General features: G+C 40.3%; 1 protein-coding gene across 4 annotated transcripts in view; it reads left to right on the forward strand.

The window, feature by feature from the left end:
- CDC42BPA (CDC42 binding protein kinase alpha) overlaps positions 1 to 24413 on the forward strand; it is a 346923-nt gene that overhangs the window by 237401 nt on the left and 85109 nt on the right. For all 4 annotated transcript variants that reach the window (XM_032798238.2, XM_032798237.2, XM_075064288.1 and 1 more), the window contains exons 12-15: positions 9687 to 9820; positions 13553 to 13795; positions 14078 to 14188; positions 18445 to 18692. In XM_032798238.2, coding sequence (XP_032654129.1) covers positions 9687 to 9820; positions 13553 to 13795; positions 14078 to 14188; positions 18445 to 18692 — 736 coding nt within the window. The remainder of the gene's footprint in view (positions 1 to 9686; positions 9821 to 13552; positions 13796 to 14077; positions 14189 to 18444; positions 18693 to 24413) is intronic.

A 24413-nucleotide genomic window follows, 5' to 3' on the forward strand; every position in this document is an offset into this window, starting at 1 on the left:
AATCACTTACCATTTCACTTGGTGAGTCATTGGCAGTGACAATGAGACATTCTAATGATCTGTCTGTGTCTGATATGCAAAGCATAAAAAATTTGCACATGAAAGATGTTTGCTTTGAAACAGGCAATAGAGATCTAGACAACTTTATTCCTCACTACATATCTCTGAGCATCCTCCTGTCTTGGTGGTCAGGAGATGGCTTTGAATGAAGTTTCTACATTCTGAAGTTTCCTAGTTTGAGACACGATGTCAAGTTGTTTGGGCGAAATTTTGTCTGATCTGTTAAGTGGGATAGTATGTAGGGATTATCCACTGGATCCTAATTTTTCTATCACATCTGCAGCTCCATCAGAAAGTCAGTAAGCTATATCATCATCTAATTCTTTTTAGCTTCATTTGACTTTAAAAAAGTAAATTAAGAAACACAGAGTTCTGTGCATTGTTGCTGACATCTGTGAGGCTGGTGTGCAAAGAAAAAGGAACTATGTTGGTTTGGGCTTTATTAGAAATGCAAGTAAAAACAACTGCTAACATGTACCCAATGCACAACAATTATGGGCCAAACAGCCACTCATAAAACTAGCCATTGAGAGGGTGGAATGAGCTGAATATCTCTCAAATGTCCCAAAAGCTGCTGGACGGAGGAGGGTTGTACCTATGAGTGTCTAGACTTCAAGGTGGGGGTGTGATTCCCAGCTCAAGGAGACATACCCACACTAGCTCTCATCAAGCTGGTGCACTAAGAATAGAGTGTAGGTGTGGCAGCGCAAGTGGCAAAAGGGGCTAGCCTCCCCAGGTCAGAGAGACTAGGTACATGCACGGGCCAGCTAGGCCCTCCTGCCAGTTGTGCTACCGTGGCTATGCTCTGTTTTTAGCACAGCAGCTTGTCAGAGCTGGACATTGCATCTCTCAGCTCCTCAATGTCATCATCTCCCTTTCCTCTACAGACTTCTTTGTGTGAGAACTTTGTATAGTTCGGGCCATGCAAGTTTTGGAGATCATGATCAGGAAAGAATTCTTCTTGACATTGTAGTGGAGTAACATATTTTAATGCATACATTAATGTTGACTAGAGCAGGGGGTGAATCATTGATTTTTTTTCAGTTCATCCAGCAAACCGAAAAATCAGAACAAATAAGAAGTTTGCTGAAAAATTCTGAACATTTTTGGAAGTGAACTGAAAAAGTCTGGTCAGCTTTTGGGTGGGTTGGTGAGTGCGTGTTTCCTCTTATAACCTTTAGCCCGTGGTTGGGGCACTTGTCAGGGAAGTGAGAGACTCAGTTTTGAACCCCCATAGGAACAGGAACTTAAACTCAGCTCTCCATCTCCCCCCACTCCACCCACAATGTGTATCCTAACCACCAGAATATAAAATGTTCTGGGATTAGCCTCTCTCAATCTCTCCTGTTGAAGCTGTTCCACTTTATATAAATACAGGACATAAATATTCATTGAGCCAAAGGGAGTAAGAACAACGCGTTAGCCTGTGATCAAGGGTACGTGTAAACTGCCCCCACCCCCCCCCCCAAAAAAAAGCCATGGCGGCGAATCTCAGAGCCTGGGGCAATTGACTCAGGCTCATGGAGTTTCTGCCACAGGCCTAAAAATGTAGACATTCCTGCTCAGGCTGAAGGCTGGGTGCTGAAACCCACCACCGCCACTAAGTTTTAAAGCCCAGCTCCAGCCTGAGCAGGAATGTCTACACCACCATTTTTAGCCCTGTACTATGTGCCTAAATCAGGTGACCCAAACTCAGACCTTGGCTACACTTGAGAGTTAAGGCGCTGGTGGTGGCTTTACGGTGCTGAAACTCACTCCCCGTCCACACTGGCAAGGAACATACAGCGCTGTATCTCCCTGGCTACAGCACTGCTTGTACTCCACCTCGATGAGAGGAATAAAGAGAACTGTGCTGCTGTTGCAGCGCTGGGGTGCCAGTGTAAACAGAGAATAATCTTACTATGCTGTAACTGACCTCCGGAACCTTCTCATAATGCTTCTCAGTAAAGATTATTCTCTTTGTTTTGTTGTGATGCCTCTCTTTGTTTTGTTGTGAACTCTGGGCTCCAGGACCTGCTTATCAAAAAAAAACAAACACAAGTCCTGTTTGCTGTGAAGGAGCAGAGGCAGGGAGTTTCCTTTGGAATGACCACAGCTAGTGTTTGCTTGAAGAGAGGGGGAAGGAAGGGGCTTGAGGAGAGAAGCAGCGCAGTGGGTGGGGAGGGGGGTCCGTTTCGGAGCGGCTGCTTAGCTGGTCTGTGAAGAAAAAAACGAAGGCTATTTGCTTTCAGTGAGTGAGAGAGGGGTAAGGGAGGAGGTCGGAACTTGCAAGGCAGGGAGCTGACACAGTGTCGGCTCCAAAAATCCACTCTCTGCCCCTACGCTTCCTCTCACACTCCACCCCCCCCCTTTTGAAAAGCATGTTGCAGCCACTTGAACACTGGGATAGCTGCCCATAATGCACCACTCCCAATGCCGCTGCAGATGCTGCAGATGTGGCCACGACAGTGCGCTGGTAGCTGTCAGTGTGGCCAGATTGCAGCGCTTTCCCTACTCAGCTGTACGAAGACAGCTTTAACTCCCAGCGCTGTACAGCTGCAAGTGTAGCCATAGAGACATCCCTGTGCTGTGGGGATTTTTTGCAATGTAGATATACCCTAAGGCAGGAGATGTAGCTGCCAGATTAAGAGGAGAGATTTGATTCCACATCTTCTACCTCCCAGGTGAGTGTCCTAATAACCAAGCTGTAGAGTCATTCTTATACTCTCGCTCATTGGCCCAGTGAATAATGATATAGTTATACAACGTAGAACAACTTCAACAGGAGAGATTGAGAGAGGCTCTAGGCTATTCTGGGATTAACCTGGTGCTGAGGGCATTTACCTGGGAGGGGAGAGACCCTTCCCTACTTCAGTGAATATATTTATATAAAGGACAGGAGAGACTGAGAGCTGTTGACTACTCTGAGGTGGTCCACTGGCATTCATTCTGTGCTCCCCTTACCATCACTCCCCTCCTCAAATATGAGAGTTTTTAGGCCTCTGCAGGGTTCCTGACAGAACTCTGTGCTCCTTGAGTAGCCTGCAGAGGACAGCCCCTGGCTCTCCACATCTGTGACACTAAACCTTCATATTATTGCTGAATTTTCCAAGTAACTAGCTTGTCTATGGGTTTTTCCACAAGAGTGAATGTTATGGCTCTAACTCAGTAGGGTAATATATTTCTTTGGCACGCTTCTTAGTCAGGGATATAAATAATTCATTGGCAACAGTATCTCTAGTATAAAAACTAGATGATGGCATCCTTTTTATTTACCAGATCTGTAGCATAAATTGAATCATTGATTTAATAGATTTAAATGTGAAATCCACTCCTCTATTGGTCTGTGAAATTAAGTTACTTAGCTACCATCACCTCACAATACTTCCTATCTAACAAAGCTAAAACCTATCATAAAGATATACATGAAGCAGTGGGTGGCCAGGTGGGCAGATACTGTCTTTTATTGTAATGACTTCTGAGACAGAGAGAAATAAGCATTCGAGCTACACAGAGCTCCAATAAAAGCTACTACCTTACCCATCTTGTTGCTCTGATATCCTGAGCCTGACATGGCTACAACTACACTGCATACAAGTATTGGGTGGGTGCATTAGTTGCAGCTGCAGAGTGGTAGCAGCAAAGCAGCTGCTGGAATTTTAATGTCAGTTTTTCTGCTGCCTGGTAAACAGCAGAATTGCAACTAGAGCTATTGATTAATTGTAGTTAACTCACGCAGTTAACGCAAAAAAATTAATCGCGATTTTAAAAAATCACAATTGCAGTTTTAAATCACACTGTTAAACAATAGAATACCAATAGAAATATATTAAATATTTTTGGATATTTTTCTACATTTTCAAATATATTGATTTCAATTATAACATAATACAAAGTGTACGCTGCTCACTTTATATTATTATTTGTGATTACAAATATCTCCGCTGTAAAAGTGATAAAAGAAATAGTATTTTTCAATACACTTCATACAAGTACCATAGTGCAATATCTTTATCATGAAAATGAAACTTACAAATATAGATTTTTATTGTTACATAACTGCACTCAAAAACAAAATGAAGTAAAACTGTAGAGCCTACAACTCCACTCAGTCCTACTTCTTGTTCAGTGAATCACTCAGATAAACAGGTTTTTTTTACGTTTATGAGAGATAATGCTGCCATTCCAGAGGACATACTTCCATGCTGATGCCGCTCATTAAAAAAGTAATGTGTTAATTAAATTTGTGACTGAACTCCTTGGGGGAAAATTGTATGTCTCCTGCTCTGTTTTACCTGCATTCTGCCATATATTTCATGTTGTAGCAGTCTCGGATGATGGCCCAGCACATGTTGTTCATTTTAAGAACACTTTCACTGCAGATTTGACAAAATGCAAAGAAGGCACCAATATAGATTTCTAAAGATAGCTACAGTACTCCACCCAAGTTTTAAATATCTGAAGTGCCTTACAAAATCTGAAAGGGACAAGGTGTGGAGCATGCTTTCACAAATCTTAAAAGAGCTATGTTTCTGTTTGGAAACTATGGAACCGGAACCACCAAAAAAGAAAATAAACCTTTTGTTGATGGCATCTGACTCAGATAATGAAAATGAACATACATCGGTGCACACTACTTTGGATTGTTGTTGAGCAGAATCCATCAGCAGCATGGAATGGTGGTTGAAGCATGAAGGAACATATAAATCTTTAGCACATCAGGCATGTAAATATCTTGTTACACTGTGCCTGTTCTCACTTTTAGGTGACATTGTAAACAAGAAGTGGGCAGCATTATCTCCTGCAAATGTAAACAAACTTGTTTGTCTGAGAGTTTGGCTGAACAAGAAGTAGAACTGAGTGGACTTGTAGGCTCTAAAGTTTTACATTATTTTATTTTTGAATGCAGTTATTTTTTGTACATAATTCTACATTTGTAAGTTCAACTCTCATGATAGAGATTGCACTACAGTACCTTTATATAGGGTGAACTGAAAAATACTACTACTTTCATTTTTTACAGTGCAAATATTTGTAATAAAAATAAATATGAAGTGAGCGGTATACACTTTGTATTCTGTGTTGTAATTGAAATCAATATATTTGAAAACGTAGAAAACATCCAAAACTGTTTTAATAAATGGTATTTTATTTTTGTTTAACAGCATGATTAATCACGATTCATTTTTTAAATCCTGTGACAGCCCTAATTGCAACATTAACCTTATTCATCAATCTACATTTTTAGAGCTAATAAACAGAATCTTGGACCTGTGAGTTCTCAAAGATTTGTGAACACTTAATAAAATACGAAAATACCAAGTATCTCTGTATTTTAAGTTGCAAAGGCATTATTGGAAACTTCTTCAACTCAAGATTGAAATTCCCAAAATTAGTGAGACATGGATTTTTGTTACGTGAATCCACTTGCTAGTATTTAGATAATCAATGCTTTGAATTAAGTTGGGGGGAATTTCTGCACTCATAGTGCTAACTTTGTTTTGGGCTGGAAACTTTAGCCATAGAAAGTGTATGGGGCAAGGCTCCTCTTTCTCTCAACCTACCAGAATGTATCCTAGGAAAACGAGACTGTTAGTTTGACTTTAGCACACGTACTTCTCTGAGGAGAGTCCGAAGCCCATGATGTCTCAGAGGAAAAAAATCTGGAGAGATGCTGTTTTTCTTTTCATTTGAACACTGCATTGGACTTCATTAGTTTGACTGAAACTGTCAGTTCTCCAGGAAAAATCTGAAACCCCAGTAGGAAGGCCTGGAGGAGACATGTTAGTTGAGCTTTATTTCCTGTCTGTCTGTCTGTCTGTCTGTGTGTCGGTTTGCTTGTTTGGACTTTGCCACTAGAACCTGGGGAGGGGCCATGTTCTCTATAACTAAGGTTACGATTTAGTCATGGGCATTTTTAGTAAAAGTCATGGACAGGTCACGGGCAATAAACAAAAAGTCACTGGGGTCAACTGCACTGGTAGCTGCAGAAATCATGGAGGTCCTGGAAAGTCACAGAATCTATGACTTCCGTGACCTCTGTGAAAGACTCCCAGCCTTATCTATAACCCACAGTCTGCTATAGTATGAATAGCTTATAAATTCAAATAAACCAGTACTTTAGACATACAGTTGTATGGCATTTGGGCAGATTTTCAGGTGTGATGCACTACACCATGGGCATTATTTGTACCTGAAGGTGGCTCAACTGGCCCAGGGAGGCTCACCCCAGTGTAAGGTGATCCTCCACTGTCATTCAGTCAGCACGGTTAATCTCACTGGGCAGGTTTAAATGGAGGGAATTGGCAGTTAACTATGTGGAGATTTTTCTTTCAGTACTCTATTATCCATTAATAGTTTTCAGTTTCATTATGCACATCACTTAAGTAACCATGTGTATTTACTTGTACATACATTATGTGCTCCTCTCTCTGATTGGAACTGATCATTTTTAAACTGCTCACGCAAAAACTTAAAGGTATTAACAAAAAGAGAGGCAAAATAGCTGTCTAACTTAGGGGTTCTCAATCTTTTTCTTTCTGAGCCTTTCTCTCTCCCCCCCTAATCCATGCTATAAAAATTCCATGACCCACCTGTGCCACAACAACTGTTTTTCTGCATATCCAGTAGATTAGAAGTCAGGGCTGGCATTAGGGGGTAGCAAGCAGGGCAGTTGCAAAGCTAAATTGCTTGGGCTTCAACTTCAGCACTTGGTGGTGGGGCTTGGGCTTCAGCTTTCTGCCCTGGGCCCCAGCAAGTCTAACACCAACCTTGGTCTCTGGTTTATTTCAGTGGACCCCTGAAACCTGTTTTCAGCCCCCCAGGGTGCCCCAGTCCCTGGTTAAGAACTGCTGGTCTAACTTATTGTGAGTAGAGTATGATTACACAAATAAGAGAGAAAAAAGAGCTATATGGTTACCTAATCTGTTCCCCGCCGAGGCATGTTTTTTCCCACAATGTATACTTGAATGCCTTGTCTGGTCCAACTGTTAAAGTACAGAACAATCTGGGCTGCTCCTTATGTTCTGACTAATCTGATCCCATCCAATAAAAGTTTGTGATGGGACAGGAATGTTGCACTGTAGGTGTTTTCATATGCTTTTTACAGCATAGATTATAAAACTTGGCTATTGAGAAGAGATGGGCCCAAACTAAATACTTGTATCTGAACACTTGCAAACTTTGGGGGAATTCAGACCAGAAGCTAGAGCCAACGTTCTGGTTGGCCCTTATCTCTAAACACAAGCCCAAGGTCCTCTGAATTTTAAGAAAGTTCAGATTCACGCTTTGTAGTTTTGGCCCATCCCTATGATTAATGAATTAAGTCTATAATTAGAGCCCTGCATATCTGCGGATATCTGCTTTATATCCACAGATATCTGCATCCAGATGAAGAGTTATTGTTTATCATTAAATTGTAGCTACCAGTTCTTGGTTCAAGTCTTTTACCTGCTTTCTTGACTAGTCTGATAGTGAAAATTAATTTAGAAATATATCAGATTCAGGGTTCTCCCCATTGAGACCTTCGTAAATCATGACATTTTTGTCTATTCAGTCTTCCAGGAAATGACAACCAAACATATGCTTTCAATTTTTGAGGTTAAAGTTGTTTGGGGGTTTTTTGTTTTTTTTTGTTCTCTAAGTCACAGAGAAGCAAACTTTGAGGAATCCTTCATATTGCCAAATATATAAAGGATAGCAATAGAAGAAAGAAAATAGAGCTATGGAACAAAGTAGTTCACGCATAAAAGAGAAATTTATCTTGGCTCAGTATAGCTGCAGATAAACTTTCTTCTGCTGGTGACTTCAGAGTAGAATACATGAGACAGACAGTTAATAATTTGTGGCATTGAGTTCTATCTGTAGTTTAAGCACATTCTTTTAAAGTCTTAAAATAAGAGTCAACAAATTAAAACAGTATAGAGTATAGGGGTAAAATTTAATAGTTATTCATCTGTGTGATAAAGCATGGCCAGAGGGCAGCAGGAGAGGGTTAGAAGGGAGCCTTATTCCCTATAAGGGGAAGAAAATTTGCTATAGATTAATTAGAGCACCTGAAGCCAATTAGAACACCTGAGGCCAGTTGCATGATAAAACCCCCCTGCTTCAATCAGACAATGTGGGAGTTGGAGCAGAGAACAGTTTGAAGGAGTTGGAGCAAAGAGGAATTGGTGCTGGAGCAGAGAACAGTTTGAAGGGAAGCAGAGGACAGTTTGGAGAAGTGCTGCGGTGAGCTAAGAAGTCCAAAACCCTAGGTAAAGGGGCACCTGGCTTGTACAGAGGGAGGGCAGGAAGCCCCCCACAAGCTGAAGGGCAGGAGAGGAAAGTAGCCCAGGGGAAGGAAGTGTCAGTTCAAGTGGTTTACCACTATCCTCAGGGCCCCTGGGCTGGGACCTGGAGTAGAGGGTGGGTCCAGGTCCCTCCCTCTCCATTCCCTTCCTCTAGGACACTAGTGGGGCAGTTAACATTCCACTGCAGGGGCAAGAAATGGTGCCCTGAACCCTCCCCAAAGAAGAGAGAGCGTGAGACCCATCAAAATAGTGCCGGCAATTTGCCACAATCTGCCTATAAAATCCTTGTGCTCCAAAACTTGCAGCTTTTAAAAATTGTGTGTATGTATGTGTATTTGTATTTGGTTGCTCTAAGAGCCAGGCTGTTACGGTTGCATTTCTGAAAATGTAATAAAAGTAAGGTCTTCAGGTTTTTATTAAACTCATGTATGTGTTTCTGTTTGTACTATGTAAATACAAGCATATGGGGTGAAAACCTGGCCCCACTGATGTCAATGGCAAAACTCACATTGATTTCATAGAGCCAGGATTTAACCAACAGTTGTGTATATATCCAAATACACACTTTTAAGAAAAGAGGTAGCAAAGAACAGGAATTAATTTATGATGCATTTTCCTTTCCCTCACAAACTTCTTAGTGGTCTACTATACTTTCTGCAATTCTGCTTCTGAAGTTGTATCTTTTGGGTATACTTATATTTGACATAATCTGGATATACTTTGAAAATTACTTTTGTTTTCTAAGTGCGTAACAGTTTATAATAAACCGTCTTCAGAAGTATGTGCCTTCCTGTAGTGACAGTAATAATACACAAAGCAGGTCACAAAAACACAAATGCTGTTAACTCTAGAAATAAAACCATCTGAAAATAATTTGAATATCATCAACAGAAGGCAGCTTGCCAGCTCTTGAGTAACCCAGCATTTTTTTGCTTCTGCTTTTTGCTTGAGGGGGAAGAAAAAAACATATTAGGATACAGTGTCATTTGAAATGTGTCAGGTAATGTGCTGCATCCCAGTGTACAATAGCTAAAGACACATCATGCTGTATTAAATTATGAAATGAGGTATTATTTGCCATATTATATCACATAATGAAATGACAATGTATGTCATTTGGCATCCACACTGTAACATGTAACTGTGTCTGTTCCATCACATTAAAAAAAACATGGCAATCAAAAAACATAGATTTTTAAAAAGACTCCAAAACACCAGCCCTAGTTTGAGATTATATTTGTCATCCTGCCTGCATAAGGGAAGGCAAATGAAAAAAGTTTGTCATCCAAACTCTGTGCTAATGGATAGTAAGCATGATTTCCTCTTAACATATTTAGCATTACCTTTTCTTTTTAGATTCCGGTCAGCTGGAACAGCAACTGGAGGAGGCTAGTTCTGCACAACGAGAATTAGATGATGCTTCTAGACAAATCAAGGCTTTTGAGAAACAAATTAGAGCTCTGAAGCAAGAAAGAGAGGATCTTAATAAGGTACAAAGTGCTGTGTCAGAAAGTTTTCTAGACAATAAAGCCAGTTTTACTTTTATTATATTTCTCTTAAAATGAGAGTTGTCTTAACATCTCATTTGCAGAGTAAAATTAATTGGAAGGAGATACAAATGTATCACTCATCTTCTGCATTGACTTCTTTTTCTGACACACAGAGATTACTTAAAGCATTATGTATACTGTCATATGGGTGGTCCTAGCAGATTGATTCCAGACCTTAAACAGATCCATGAAATGATCTCTACGCTGGCTGCACAGAAAGCCTTTCTTGGCCTCAGATTAAGGTGATAATTATAACTGCTAGTAGGCAAAGCATAGATGAATGACTACAGAGTAAGGATTTAATCTGAAGTCTGATAAGCATAGAGGGAAATGTTGCTCCAGCTATTCAAAAAACATTGACTTTGTGGTATCTGGACACTTCCAGGGGAGGGAGAAGGAAGATCTGCACGTCTGAGGATTTAAGAAATTATTTGGGAGGGAAAAAATCAATATTTTTCACCATTGCCATTTCTTCTCCTTGTTCCCTTATTTTTCTATATTTGCTCGGGCAGTTGCAATCCTATCTCTTGTATGGAGATCTTCCTGCCATAAATACATGCTTTTCACAATGAATTCTACATGGGGCTATACTTTTAAAATCAACTTGAAAACAGGATATCATGCAGAATATGCAAACATGCTTGTTAAACATGAAATTAGTGCCCTGGATTCTGCTTTGGGTGCTAATTTACCAAGCAAAGTTTAAAGATGTTGGTTTTAACCTACAGAGCCCTCAGAGTGTCTTTATATTTTCCAGAGAGACCATCTCTCTCCTCATGACAATACTGGGCATTAAGGTTCCTTTAACATGCTAGAAAATTTGGAAAATGCTCTTGACTTTGTGTAGCCAGCAAAGTTGCACATTTATTTTTTTCCTCTAGTCCCTGTTGCATGTATACTCAGGCTCCGTTTTCCTCACTCCTTCTCCACTGGTTCGCTTTGATTGTTTCATGACATCTAGCCAAACTGTTGCGGAGACTCAGTCTTACCACAAAAGCAGCAAAGAGTCCTGTGGCACCTTATAGACTAACAGATGTTTTGGAGCATGAGCTTTCGTGGGTGAATACTCACTTCATCGGATGCATGTCTTACCACAGTAGCTGAGGTATATTATCCTTAGAGTTTACTCTAAACTCTGTCAAGCTGAGTCGTTATCCTGGAGAGTTATCCACAGAAGACAGACTTCCCTATATTGTTACCAGATTTGCCCATTACTTTGGGGTATGCTCATTTATTCAAGTTACTCTTCTGGGAGAGGGGATTCTGTAATTCTGTCAATGTACTGCTTGTGTCACATGTGTTTTCATATGGAGCTCTACTTTTTCCTTCTTCAAGTCCCTTCCCAATGGAGCTATCCTGCAGGACCTAGGTTCCCTAGGGCTGGGTTTCTTCATACCCAGAACCAGATGAACACCCACACCTACACACACATACATTAACAGAGCAAGTCTGAGTGTACCGGGTCAATCAGCACTGTCAGGTTGAACTCTTATATGTCTCTGGACTCAATGGGCTGGATGAAGCAGCACTTTCAAGCTGCCTCTCCTTATATGCCCCTGGGCTCCATGGACTGGGTCAAGCAGCACTTTCAAGCCATTACCATTATGCATCGCAGATTCAGCACTTCCCTATCCCCACTCTTGCATCACAATTGTACTGGCAGTAACCTACTTGGTAAGCAAACCCCACAATATTTTGGGCACTGCAAGGATCTTTAGCTTAGGTAAAAGAAGCGTTACTGTAGAGTGAATGGGGGAAGCTAAAAACACAAAAGAGTAAAGTTCAGCAAGAGAGAGAGAAGCAACCAGCTTAAACATAAAATTTATTTATTGAATAATAGTGATAAGTACACAAGGAGGGCTAAACCAACATAACATACATTATTAAAGGTTAATACCTGAGCCAGAAAAGACAACAGAGAGAGAGAAAGAGGGAGGATCTCACCCACTCCATGAGGCTTGAACGCGGTTCCAAGGTGATGGTGGTAGCTCAGGGTCCTGAGTGCTGGAAACATGCAGAGCCCCCAGCACGATCAGTCTGGAGAAGATGGAGTCCCAGTGGAACTGATGCATAGTTTGGATCTAAGCATCAGAACACTAACTGGAGGGTGAATAGGGATTTTTGTAGCGAAAATACAATGGTTCAAGGGAGAACACTAGATTTTGTTTATGGGTCAACTGATGACTCAAGTGTTTTCTTTAGGCTAGACAATAGGAGCTGATCACTCTTGGCTATGGGTAGTGTTTTCTTCGAGGGAGCTCACAGTGCAACTAGGGTGCTTCAGTATTTTGGATACCAATCAAGGATTCGTTACTAGAATTGGTCTGATAACTGCTGAGCTGGGTATATGCAGGCATAGGTTCATTAGCATCTGGAGCAGAGATTCCCATGACGCAGTGCTTCCCTGCTTTTTCTGGTCCCAGAGTTCAGTACGGTTCTCTGTTCTCCATTCTGTGTGCAAATTGAGATGTCTCCCTGTCCCATCTTTCACGCAGATAAAGCTAGGGGAGTTGTCTCTATTCTTCATTCTGTATGCTAATAGAGATATCAATCTTGTCATCCTTGTCAGGAGGGGTCTAGGTGTGTCTTCCAATGCCCTTCACTGTTCTCTGCAAGTTTTTTCTTCTGATGGGTTTTGGTTTAAGCAGAGGCTCGGAGGGGCGGTGGGGGGGCCCTTTCACGAGTCAGGTTGGATATTGCACCCTGGTTCCTCAAGAACACGGAGCTGACTGGTATCAATATGCCCATGTTCCTTTAAAGGGATAATTCTCTTGTGTTGGTGCTACTTGCTGCAGCATTCAGTACTGTGGTGTAGTGTATGTAGACTTGGCAGCATTTGATTTTTATTATTTTATAATTTCAACCAATAATATCAATGTTTATTTTATGCATATTTTTTAGATTTTTATAGATTTAAATTTTCACATATACGCGAGGAGGGCAGTCATCCAATAATTATTTAACAACAGTAGCTGGTGAGATTCAAAAAAGTTAAAGCTTTGTATCCATTAAAACACAACTTGCAGCATCACATGTCAAACTATACAAAGTAAATATTCTTAAATCAAACTCTAATAAGTTCTCAAGCAGCATTTTTCGTACTTGATCTATCTATACATTTCGATTATTATAAATGGAAATATTTTGTAGGTTTGTGTGTGTACAGTGAAATCATCATTTACTGATGTGTAGTGATGATAATTGAATCCTTGCAACCCTAAGTTTATGGGAGTTATAATGACTGTGTGGAGGAGGTTGACTTCCAAAGAGTTTGTTTTCATTCACTTAACTCTGCATTTTTTGACAGCTAAAATAAATTAATGATGCAACTCTTTTTCTATGTCAGTTAAGTGGTACTGGAAATGATCATGTATTTGATTAGAGCGTAAAAGTATTGAAAGTCTTTGCTTTAGATCTACATAATGGCCAAATTTAGAGTATAGATTGAAGCAATTCCACTGACTTCAGCTGACGATAATCTGTCCCACTACCTTTACAAAGCATTCTCACTGCAAGCACCTGGTCTGCGTCATATATTGTTACCAGTTTTCTATCTTTGGTTGCATATATGTGGCTCCCATTCACTTCAGTGAAACCCTCATGCATACATCCAAAGGCAAAATTTGGCCCTAATGCTTAATAGATTTATAACTTTTTTTTTAAAAACTGTAGGAACTGATGGAGTCTAGTGAGAGATTAAAATCCCAAACCAAAGAGCTAAAAGATGCACACAGCCAGCGGAAACTGGCCATGCAGGAGTTCTCAGAGATGAATGAGCGGCTGACAGACTTGCACTCTCAGAAACAGAAACTTACCCGCCAGGTCCGAGATAAAGAGGAAGAGATGGACGTGGTGATGCAAAAGGTGGAAATCTTAAGGCAAGAGTTACGGAGAACAGAAAGACTCAAAAAAGAAGTAAGTAGTGAAAAAGAGTCTGTAGAGTCCTTAAGGTGGTAATTATATGTGGAGGATTTTCGTACAGATAATTCATGCCTACTTCACTGCCTTTTAAAAATATATTCAAGTCATAGTCTGTACATCTTTAACGCTTCATTCATTTGATTGTTACTTCATATACAAAATCTAATTTCTCTTTAGGGATTTGAATTTTTCACTCTAGTCTTTAAAATTCAACTCTTACACCAAAAAATTTAACTTTTGTTTTGAAAAATAAGAATTTGTTACCCTTTTTTGTAGCTGGAAGTCCATGCTGAAGCTGCAGCTGCTGAGGCATCCAAGGACAGGAAATTGCGCGAGCGAAGCGAGCAGTACTCTAAGCAGCTGGAGAGTGAACTGGAAGGACTAAAGGTTAGTCTTTTTTGGTTCAACGCCTTTAAAGTTAATAGCCAGCTTAGAGTTGAGCTGTAAAATTGCTTTCAGTACCAAAAGGGTATTGTGAATTTGTGACTTCACTCTGTGTTGATCTTAAAGGCAAATTTGTATAAAATTGTCTTTACGAAAGGCTATATGAAAAACAAACTTCCTACAATTGTAAACTATTAACCAGTATGTTCTTTTCATGCTAAATGTTGGCTATGTTTAGAGGAGCATCTCTACCATAGTGACACCTGGGTTTTCTGTGTTTATTCCTGGTCAGTGACTTCATAACTATTTGCTCATTTTACAAGTCAAAAGAAGTGTTTTGTAATGCTTGATATTTCAGCATGAGTGAGTAGTTGCATATAAACTTAATCAGCACATTCAGATCTCTATGGAGATGTATTAAACATTACTTTATGATTGCATATTTCAATTATCTTTAAGTCTAAATAGAACCAAATGTCTAATAACTGATGCTAACTGATGTCCCTGTAAAGGAAAATTTCTGAATGTATTGTTACATAGCTCAGCCACTCATGGGGATGGGTCCCAATTCTGCAATTACTTAAGTGTGAGAGTAACTTTATGCATCTAAATAGTCCCACTGATTTCAGTGGGATTACTCACATGTGTTAGTATTTCCAGGGTCAGGTACTTTATTCAAAGCACAAATGTTATCTTGTGGTTTGGTGTTGTGTGATGTGCTCTGTAGATGTTCCACTTTCTGAAGATATGTGCCTCAGAGTTGATGATTAGGAACAAATTGGTATTTTGGTTTCCATATGAAGGTGAGTGTGCGTTTAGGGAAAAAAACATGTTCTTATCTAAGTCAGTAAGGTAATTAACCACTGGAACATTTTATCAAGGATGTAGTGGAGTCTTCATCATTTTAACTCTTCAAATCAAGATAGCACATCTTCCCAAAACATATGCAGTAGTTCCCTGTGAAGTTATGGGCTTGATACAGGAATTGCTGCGTGAAATTCTATGGCCTGTGTTAGGCAGATCAGACTAGATGATCATAAAGGTCCTTTTCGGCCTTAAAATCTATGAATAATAGTTTTGCCATTGATCTCTGCGGGACCCTTACCATCCACAAGTCACTGTTCATAAACTCTTCTGCGCATATTTACAGTAGAACTTCAGAGTTATGAATTGACCAGTCAACCTCAGACCTCATATGGAACCGGAAGTATGCAATCAAGCAGCAGCAGAGACAAAAAAAAAAAGCAAATACAGTACAAGTACTGTATTAAATGTAAACTACTAAAAAAATAAAGGGAAAGCAGCGTTTTTCTTCCTTATAGTAAAGTTTCAAAGCTGTATTAAGTCAATGTTCAGTTGTAAACTTTTGAAAGAATAACCGTAATGTTTTGTTCAGAGTTACGAACAACTTCTGTTCCTGAGCTGTTCGTAACTCTGAGGTTCTATTGTATTCATTTTGCCTTCCTTTCCTAAGTAGAATACAGAACTTGGGCCTTAAAAGAATCCATTTGTCTCAAACACAGGATTCATAAAACTGTTAGTGCTGCAAATCCAGCCTATCAGCTGGAAATGAAGCTGTGTTCCTTTTGCTTCATATGTCTTCATCAGCAATAAAGAGTCTGGCATCAGAATTTAGATGGCAATTGTGGATGGTGCATGAGGCCATATAAGACATAGTTTACTCTCTAAGACCTCTATGGGTTCTGTAGTGCTGACAGTAATGAAAAGTCGTTTGTGTTAGTAAACTGAGCAGATAATGATTTGGATGAAGGAAGAAGATACATGCAGAAATAGGTTACCATTTGTATTTGCTTTTGTAATCATAACAAAAATTTATTGTTGAAAATAGAGATATAAGTAACAAAATAAGACAAGGACTGTATTCCCATCAAAGGGCAAATGTAATTGTCTTTAAATAATATTCAAGAAGCATTTTTCGATTTCCAAATTATTTAATTGTATTGCTACTATTATTAATAGTGTATTTCTATAGATGTTATATGGTCTTCCATGTCCTGTTTATTGCAGTACACTTAAATGTAAATATCTAGTGCTGTTTCTTCCAACAAAAATTAAAAACCACATTTATTATATTACTGAATAATTTTAACGTTTTTTGTATGCTAAAGTTAGGTCAGCAGAATTTCCAACTTTCTCTATTATCCCAAGCTATTTTTCTGAGAAGGGAAGGGTGAAGTGAACAGGAGGGTGTGGTGTGAGAGTCGGAGTTGAGAGACTGAGGTTTTTGAACATCAGTCCCATTTGCTTGTTGCATGAATTTTTTATTAATATTTTGTGTATATTCCCAGAGCTTTTGGATAGCAACATTGTAAACAAATTTAAAATTAATAAATTAGGCATGTTAAATATTTAGACTGCATTTATACTGAAATTCCCAGCCCCTCACCCCTTTTGCTTTTGTTGCCTACCTGAGTAACAGCAAATTATTAAATTAAGAAAAATAATAATATAAACAAAAATTGTATGGCCAATATGTACCATATACCTATACAACATATATGTATATATTTCATCTTCCCTATCAAGTTGTATCAGCCAACCTTTTATAGCCACAAAACCTTTAAATCACTTGTTAAAAACCCTTTGTATCACAAGTTTGGATTCTTGACATAGCTGAGTCTGGTAAGATCCTTGATTTTTTTCTCACTGCAGATAATGATGATGATTCATCTACAAAGGGAGATACATGTCCTGAAACAAACTAAGCAAACTATAGCAGTGTCACTAAAGGTTAATCTCTCCGAAGCCAAGCAGAAAATCTTCTGTGTGTCCCCATGTAGCTAGACCATTAAAATAAATCATTTTTGTTTATCTGTGACTGAGTTAGATAAAATCGTGTGATGCTGTAAACTGGAACTGCACAGCTCATGGATTTTGCATTCCCGTGCTGACACTAGTTGCAAAGCTCATTTTTTCTTGAGGAGGTGGACTTTCTTGCACAGCATACAGCTAGCAAGTTCTGTTTAAGCATCAGCAGAGGTAAAGGTACGAAAGTCAAACTGATTGATTCTGACTGAGAATATTCTAATAGTGCATGATACAAAGTGTGGTTATAACTGGGTACCCAACACCTCATGTGCATTAAAAGGCACAAGGCCAGTGTCAATCACCCTAAATACCAGGTCTCCACTATAATTGCACTTCCTGAAGCCCAGTTTTTCTTTATTAAATATTTTTTCTTTTATATGTTTAAAAATAAAGAAACAGTTTTCAGGGGGTTTTAAAAGAGAATTAGTACGTTTTTATTTTTAAAAGGACTCTTGTGCTAAAAATGAGTGTTGGGTTTTAATGTAAAATAACATAAGATTATTAATGGTGCCAATCACATAGGCCACACCTGATTTTGAGCCTGATCTTGCTGCCACACTAATCAATGACAAAACTTCCATTGACTTCAGTGGGTGCAGGATTAACCTCTTTCGTTCAAAACTAAGTTAAGCAATATCTAAGAAGCATTCAAGTAGCAAAATAGCTTGCCAAACAGCTCTCCAGCACCCTAACTGACATAGAATGAAGTAGTACTAGCTGTTTAGCTTTTATGCTGTGATAGAAAAGATAAATTAAATATGATGGGCCATGTGGTGGGGCTTTTTGCCATTCCTGACTTAAGGGTACAAAATGATGCAATCAAAATGATACTTGGCACCGGCACTCTGACCAGCATTAGAGTTTCTGCACTGCCACCACAAATTGCTCATTCTAGGAATTCAAGCAAGGGGACTTGTGTGTAGGGATTCAGAGGAGGACATGCTAAAATATGTGGACTTTGGACCCAGGATCCTAACCATCCTACTCCATAATGTCACTGAACTTGATGCTGTAAGCCTTCCAGATATGTGAACTCAAAAGATTTAGGGGGAACCAGACTGGGATATACAAGAATTGAACCCTGTGATCTTTTTCTGACTGCATATGTATATGAATGCCAGAAGGTGGCCTGTTACATTTAAAATGACAGTATAACCAGATTGTACAAAAACCTGAAAATTATGCTATATTTAAGTGACTAGCTCACTGATAAGGAGAGGAGTATCAATCCCAGCTCTACTTTCACACTGACTTTTACGCAGTTGAGATAAATGTATATATTTAACTGTAGTCTATTATATAAATTATACCCTCACAGCATGCCTTCTATAAACATAAGCTTGTGTATATCAAGATTAAATTATTATTAAGCATATGTTTTTGGTGATCTGCAGTGCAAGAAAACTAATTTTGGGATGTTCCTTTTATAGCAAAAGCAAGTTGGTCGCTCACCAGGGGTGAGCAGCACAGAACATCAGCAAGAGATCACCAAATTAAAGGCTGAGTTGGAAAAAAAGAGTGTTTTCTATGAAGAGGAACTATCCAAACGAGAAATAATACATGCTAATGAAATCAAATCCCTGAAGAAAGAACTGCGGGACGCAGAGAGCCAACAGCTTGCCCTCAAGAAAGAGATCATGATCTTGAAAGACAAGTTAGAAAAGACCAGGAGAGAGAGGTAAGTGTATCCCTGCAGCTCACCAGTGAACTCTGGACACCTTAATATCTTCAAATGCATTTACAGACCGCACCATCACTCCAGGGTTCTGACTGCAATCAGAGACATATTGGTATATCTAGTGTCATAGATGAAAAAAAAATAAACTTGAAATCCCTATGTGACGGGTTCCTCCAGCGTGCCACCTGGATCTGGGGTACCACTGAGCCCTCTGACCCATGAGCCTGGGCTCCTTCTCACACTGTGCTGCTGTGACAAGCTGCAAAGCCCTCCAAGCTTCTACTTTCACCAGCATTCACACCAGTAGGGGCACACCCAGCTGCAGTTACATGCAGCCTCCCAGCCTAGGACCCCAGAGCAGTACCATCCTACTTGGTCAAATCTGGCCAGTATATAGGTTTAACTCGGTCAGCCTCTCCCTCAATGCAAAGAGGATCATGCACACTTGGGGTAACCAAACTGAGATTATCCCCAGACACCTTAGTCAAACGCACACTGGTTTGGATTAAAACATAAAATAAGTTTATTAACTACAAAAGATAGATTTTAAGTAGGGCTGTCAAGCGATTAAAAAAATTAATCGCAATTAAAAAAATAGAATACCATTTATTTTAAATATTTTGGATGTTTACTACATTTTCAGATATATTAATTTCACTTACAACACAGAAATATAAAATGTAGAGTGCTCACTTTATATTTTTTATTACAAATATTTGCACTCTACAAAATAAAAAAAATTCAATTCACCTCATACAAGTACTGTAGTGCAATCTCTTTATCATGAAAGTTGAATTTACGAATATACAATTATGTACAAAAAAACCTACATTCAATAATAAAACAACGTAAAACTTTAGAGCCTACAAGTACACTCAATTCTACTTCTTGGTCAGCCAATCACTCAGACATACAAGGTTGGTTACAATTTGCAGAAGATAATGCTGCCTGCTTCTTGTTTACAATGTCACCTGAAAGTGAGAACAGGCGTTCGCATGGCACTGTTGTAGCTGGCATTGCAAGATATTTACGTGCTAGATGTGCTAAAGATTCATATGTCTCTTCATGCTTCAGTCACCATTCCAGATGATATGCTTCCATGCTGATGATGGGTTCTGATTTGATGCTTAATGAACCAAAGCAGTGCGGACAGACGCATGTTCATTTTCATCATTTGAGTCAGATGCCACCAGCACAAGGTTAATTTTCTTTTTTGGTGGTTTGGGTTCTGGTTTTCGCATCAGAGTTGCTCTTTTAAGACTTCTAAAAGCATACTCCAAACGTCGTCCCTTTCCGATTTGGAAGGCACTTCAGATATTTAAAACTTGGGTCATGGGGTGTAGCTATCTTTAGAAATCTCACACTGGTACTTTCTTTGCATTTTCTCAAATCTGCAAAGTGTTCTTAAAACGAACAACATGTTTTGGGTCATCATCTGAGACTGCTATAACATGAAATATATGCAGAATATGGGTAAAACAGAGCAGGAGACATACAATTTCCCCCACAAGGAGTACAGTCACAAATTTAATTGACACATTTTTTTTAAATGAGCATCATCAGCCTGGAAACATGTCCTCTGGAATGGCGGCCAAAGCATGAAGGGGCATATGAATGTTTAGCATATTTGGCATGTAAATACCTTGCTACACCAGCTACAAAAGTGTCATGTGAACACCTGTTCTCACTTTCAGGTGACACTGTAAGTAAGCAGGCAGCAGTATCTCCTGTCAATGTAAACAAACTTGTTTTGTCTTTCTGACTGGCTGAATAAGAAGTAGGACTGAGTGGCCTTGTAGGCTGCAAAGTTTTACACTGTTTTGTTTTTGAGTGCAGCTATGTAACCAAAAAAAAAATGCATTTGTAAGTTACACTTTCATGATAAAAGAGATTGCACTACAGTACTTGTACGAGGTGAATTGAAAAATACTATTTCTTTTGTTTATCGTTTTCACAGTGCATATATTTATAATAAAAAATAATAATATAAAGTGAGCACTGTGTACTTTGTATTCTGTGTTGTAATTGAAATCAATATTGAAAATGTAGAAAAACATCAACAAATATTTAATAAATTTCAATTGGTATTCTATTGTTACAAGTTCGATTAACCGCAATTAATTTTTTTGAGTTAATTGCGTGAGTTAACTGTGATTAATTGACAGCCCTAATTTTAAGTGATAAGTGATAGAAAACTGATCAAAGCAGATTACCTAGTAAATAAACAAAAACACAAACTGGGCTTAACATACTTGATGAATTAGCAAATTCTCACCCTGAGTGATAAACCGGCTGCCTTTGCTTTGCAGCTTGGGTTTCCCAGTTTTTCATACATAGGTTAGAAATCCCTTTAGCCTGGGGCCATCATTTCCCCCAGTTCAGTCTTTATTCCTCAGGTGTTTCCAGGTGTGTTGTTGTAGGGAGGTACTGTCATGATGTCATTTCCGCCTTTTAAAACATCTTTCCACTTGCTGGAAAGCTCTTTTGCTGTGACCGGGGTCAAACATTTCCCATTGTCTAGTGCTAACTCTGAGAGGTTTCTGTTGTATACAGTTCCTGGGGTAATCCTTATGTTTGTGTGCATTTCCACAAGAAGCCATTAACATTATTTGGCCTTTTTACTATTGTATCTGAAAGGCTGCTTGTGGTGTTTTCAACCTCACGGCATGTTTCAGTAACGCATACATAGCCAAACTTCATAACTTCACATACCTGATAGCACATACAATCCAATGAGATATTAATGTCTTGCAATCAAGACTTCTAGAATGATACCTCACAAGGCATACTTTTTGCAAACATATCCTAATTATATGACAATGGTGACTAAAGGGGTGACAGGGTGTCACACCCTATACTAGCCATCTTCAAAAATATATGTGAGGAGGTGGAACAGTTACTGTTCCTTGTGTCAAATTCTGCACTGTCTTACCACTCCTGGTAAAGTAACTGGAGTTGCAGGGTTGTAAATCAGGGAAGAATTTGCCCCATTGTAGCTTAAATAACTTTTAGCATTTTTCTCTGTGTGATGGTTTCATCTTTTCATTGGACAAATAATATGCTAGAGATTAGCTGCTGCTTACACTTTCTGCTGACCGGGGAACAATAGTTTAAGGTGGGCAGACGCTGATCTGCACTGGTTTTATTCAGTGCTAATGTCTGTCACCATGCCACTGAATACACAAGTCTCTTCATGGGTACTGAAAGGGTGATTTGTCAGACCTACTTTTATTGTCATGTGGGGGAGCTTACAATTTGCCTTGAATGTTCACTGCAGGGCCAGCCTTAGGGCCAGGCAAACGAGGCCCACACCCAGGGCGCTGTAGCCAGGTGGCACCACAAGGGACTGGGGCTTCCCCTGGCTGGCTGTGGCCGGACTCCTCTCTTCTCCAGCCCCTCCCCTGCTCTGGGCTTCTCCATGACCTTGCTGCCCTGGCCCCTTCCTCACTCATGCCTCAGCCAGGCAGCTGAGGGCTCCAGCTCTGCTCCGGCCCTGGGGAGCCCAGAGTGGCACAGCCGGGCGGTAACTGGCGGCCCAGCCCACTGCTCACTGCCCAGAGTGGAGCCAAGTCCCTCCCTGCCTGCTGCCCTGCACGGCTCGGTCTCCAGCAGGGGCTGGTCAGGCCAGGGCCAGGAGGAGCAAAACTTCCACGTGAGTCGTGAGTGGGGCGGGCTGAGTCAGGGGAGAGGGGAAAGAGAAGGAGGACTTTGAGACACAGTGCACTCACTGTCTCTCAAACTTCCCTAACACACACACTCTCTCTCTCTCTCTCTCACAGTCTCCCTGCACAGATTGTCTCACACTCCCCAGCACACGCTTTGTCTCTCACGCAGTCCCCCAACACACAGTCTTTCTCTCTCTCACACACACACCACACACAGAGGCGCTCTCTCTCTCTCACACACACACACGTGCACGCGCGCACACACACACACTCGTGTATTATTATTGTTGTTGTTATTACTGCTTGGTACTTCCTGTCAAAATGCTTGCGGGGAGCCAAGAGTGGATAGGGTCTGCTGAGGGGCCGTGGGCTCTGGCAAGATGCAGCCTCCATGTAACAGCGCAGAGCCTGCCTTGAGCCACAGGCCAAACGCCAGGCACCACAAGCCACTGCAGCAGCACAGAGGTGTGGCAATACACCATATACCATGCCACTTTTACATCTGTGCTTCTGCTGACAGTGGCCTAGGAATTTGCTAGTTGTAGCAGTTAATCATTGTGATGTTATCTGATTAAAATATGACCATGTAAATCATTGTTGCAACCACTATTATATATTCAACTGATCTTGTACAAAATGTGGCATGTAAGATGTCTATGAAAAGGTTATGATTTGCTGAATGTTTATGCTATTTGTATGCATGTATCATTTTTGTATTCGAAGTTATGAATATTGGCTCTATACCAGTATTTCAAGTGTTTGTTCCTGGGGTAACGCCAGCACATCTTGAAGGAACTAGTCAAAGTAAGTGGCTTATCAAGGGATTCTTAACTTACAGTGGACCATGAGAGACACCCATCTACATTGAATGGACTTTCCTGTGGACTTCCCTGTAGGAGCCAGGGGTGATGGTGGGACGGGGAGGGAGGGTGCCAAAATACAAGTTCGCCCAGGGCACTATTCTCCCTAAGGACAGACCTGGTTCACTGAATGGCATTTGTCAGTAAAGGCAAGTTCATCTAACTGGATAATGTAGCAATAGTAATAATAGCTTGAGTGTAGCACCGTCATGGGTGAAGATTTCAGAGTGCTTTACAGGCAGTGGCCCGTCAGTTTCCTTAATCTTTCTCACAGCAGGAAGCAAGATAGAAGGACCTCAAAGGTGTAGCTCATGCAAAGAGGAAAGGCAGGTGTATGGGATCTGGCACTTCCATGACCACAGTGTGGGAGCTGAGCAGAAGAGTGAAAGATAAGGCAAGAGGCAGGGAACAGCAACTTTAATGCTGTGTTCTTCTTCAAGTCCCGATAGGTATTTGCTGTGGGTGTGCATGCACTCCAGGCTCATGAGACTGGAAGATTCTTCACTAGCAATGCCCTTGGTCCATGCCTGCATCTCCTCAGGCTCCAGATCAAGGGTATGAGTGGCACAGACCAGCCATTTCTCCAGTTCCTAGCTACTGCTCGTGGTCCAAGATATAACTCCAACAGCATACACAGCTTTGCTAGCATTCCTGCCTTCTACTAGGTTTTCTTGTAAATAGTTTTTATCTTTGTGCAGATAGATAGCTATATAGATAGTGTTTTGGGATTAGGAGTTCTGCCCCCATTATCCCCACAATTCAGATCACCTATTATGCCCTAAATCCTGCATGGCCTGCCCCAGGGTCTTCCCAGTTGGTAATCCCTATGCCTCTTCCTTGTACTGCATTGGAGAGGCTCACATTCCATTCAAGTGCAAGATTTATTGTTCATTTCCACCTCGTACATGAAGCTCTTGCAAATTCTGATTTAGAATGCATCTGATGGAGCTCTCCATGAGGCCACAACACAACTCTGGGTCTTCTGACCCTGCTAAGCATCAGCAGGATCCACCTATTACTGCCTGTTTGGACCAAGTTTACCTTAGTCCCATTTCGTCCAAGTCCAGACTTAAAGGCTCTAGCAGATACAGACAAGAAGAGGGTAAGAAAAAACATGCTAATAAGAAGTGGGAGAAATCCCCACCTAAGCCCTCTGAGAAGAGGAGTGCCTCCCCTACAGCTTCTAGTCAAGTGAG

This window comes from Chelonoidis abingdonii, chromosome 3, assembly GCF_003597395.2.
Source record: "Chelonoidis abingdonii isolate Lonesome George chromosome 3, CheloAbing_2.0, whole genome shotgun sequence".
Lineage (NCBI taxonomy): Eukaryota > Metazoa > Chordata > Testudines > Testudinidae > Chelonoidis > Chelonoidis abingdonii.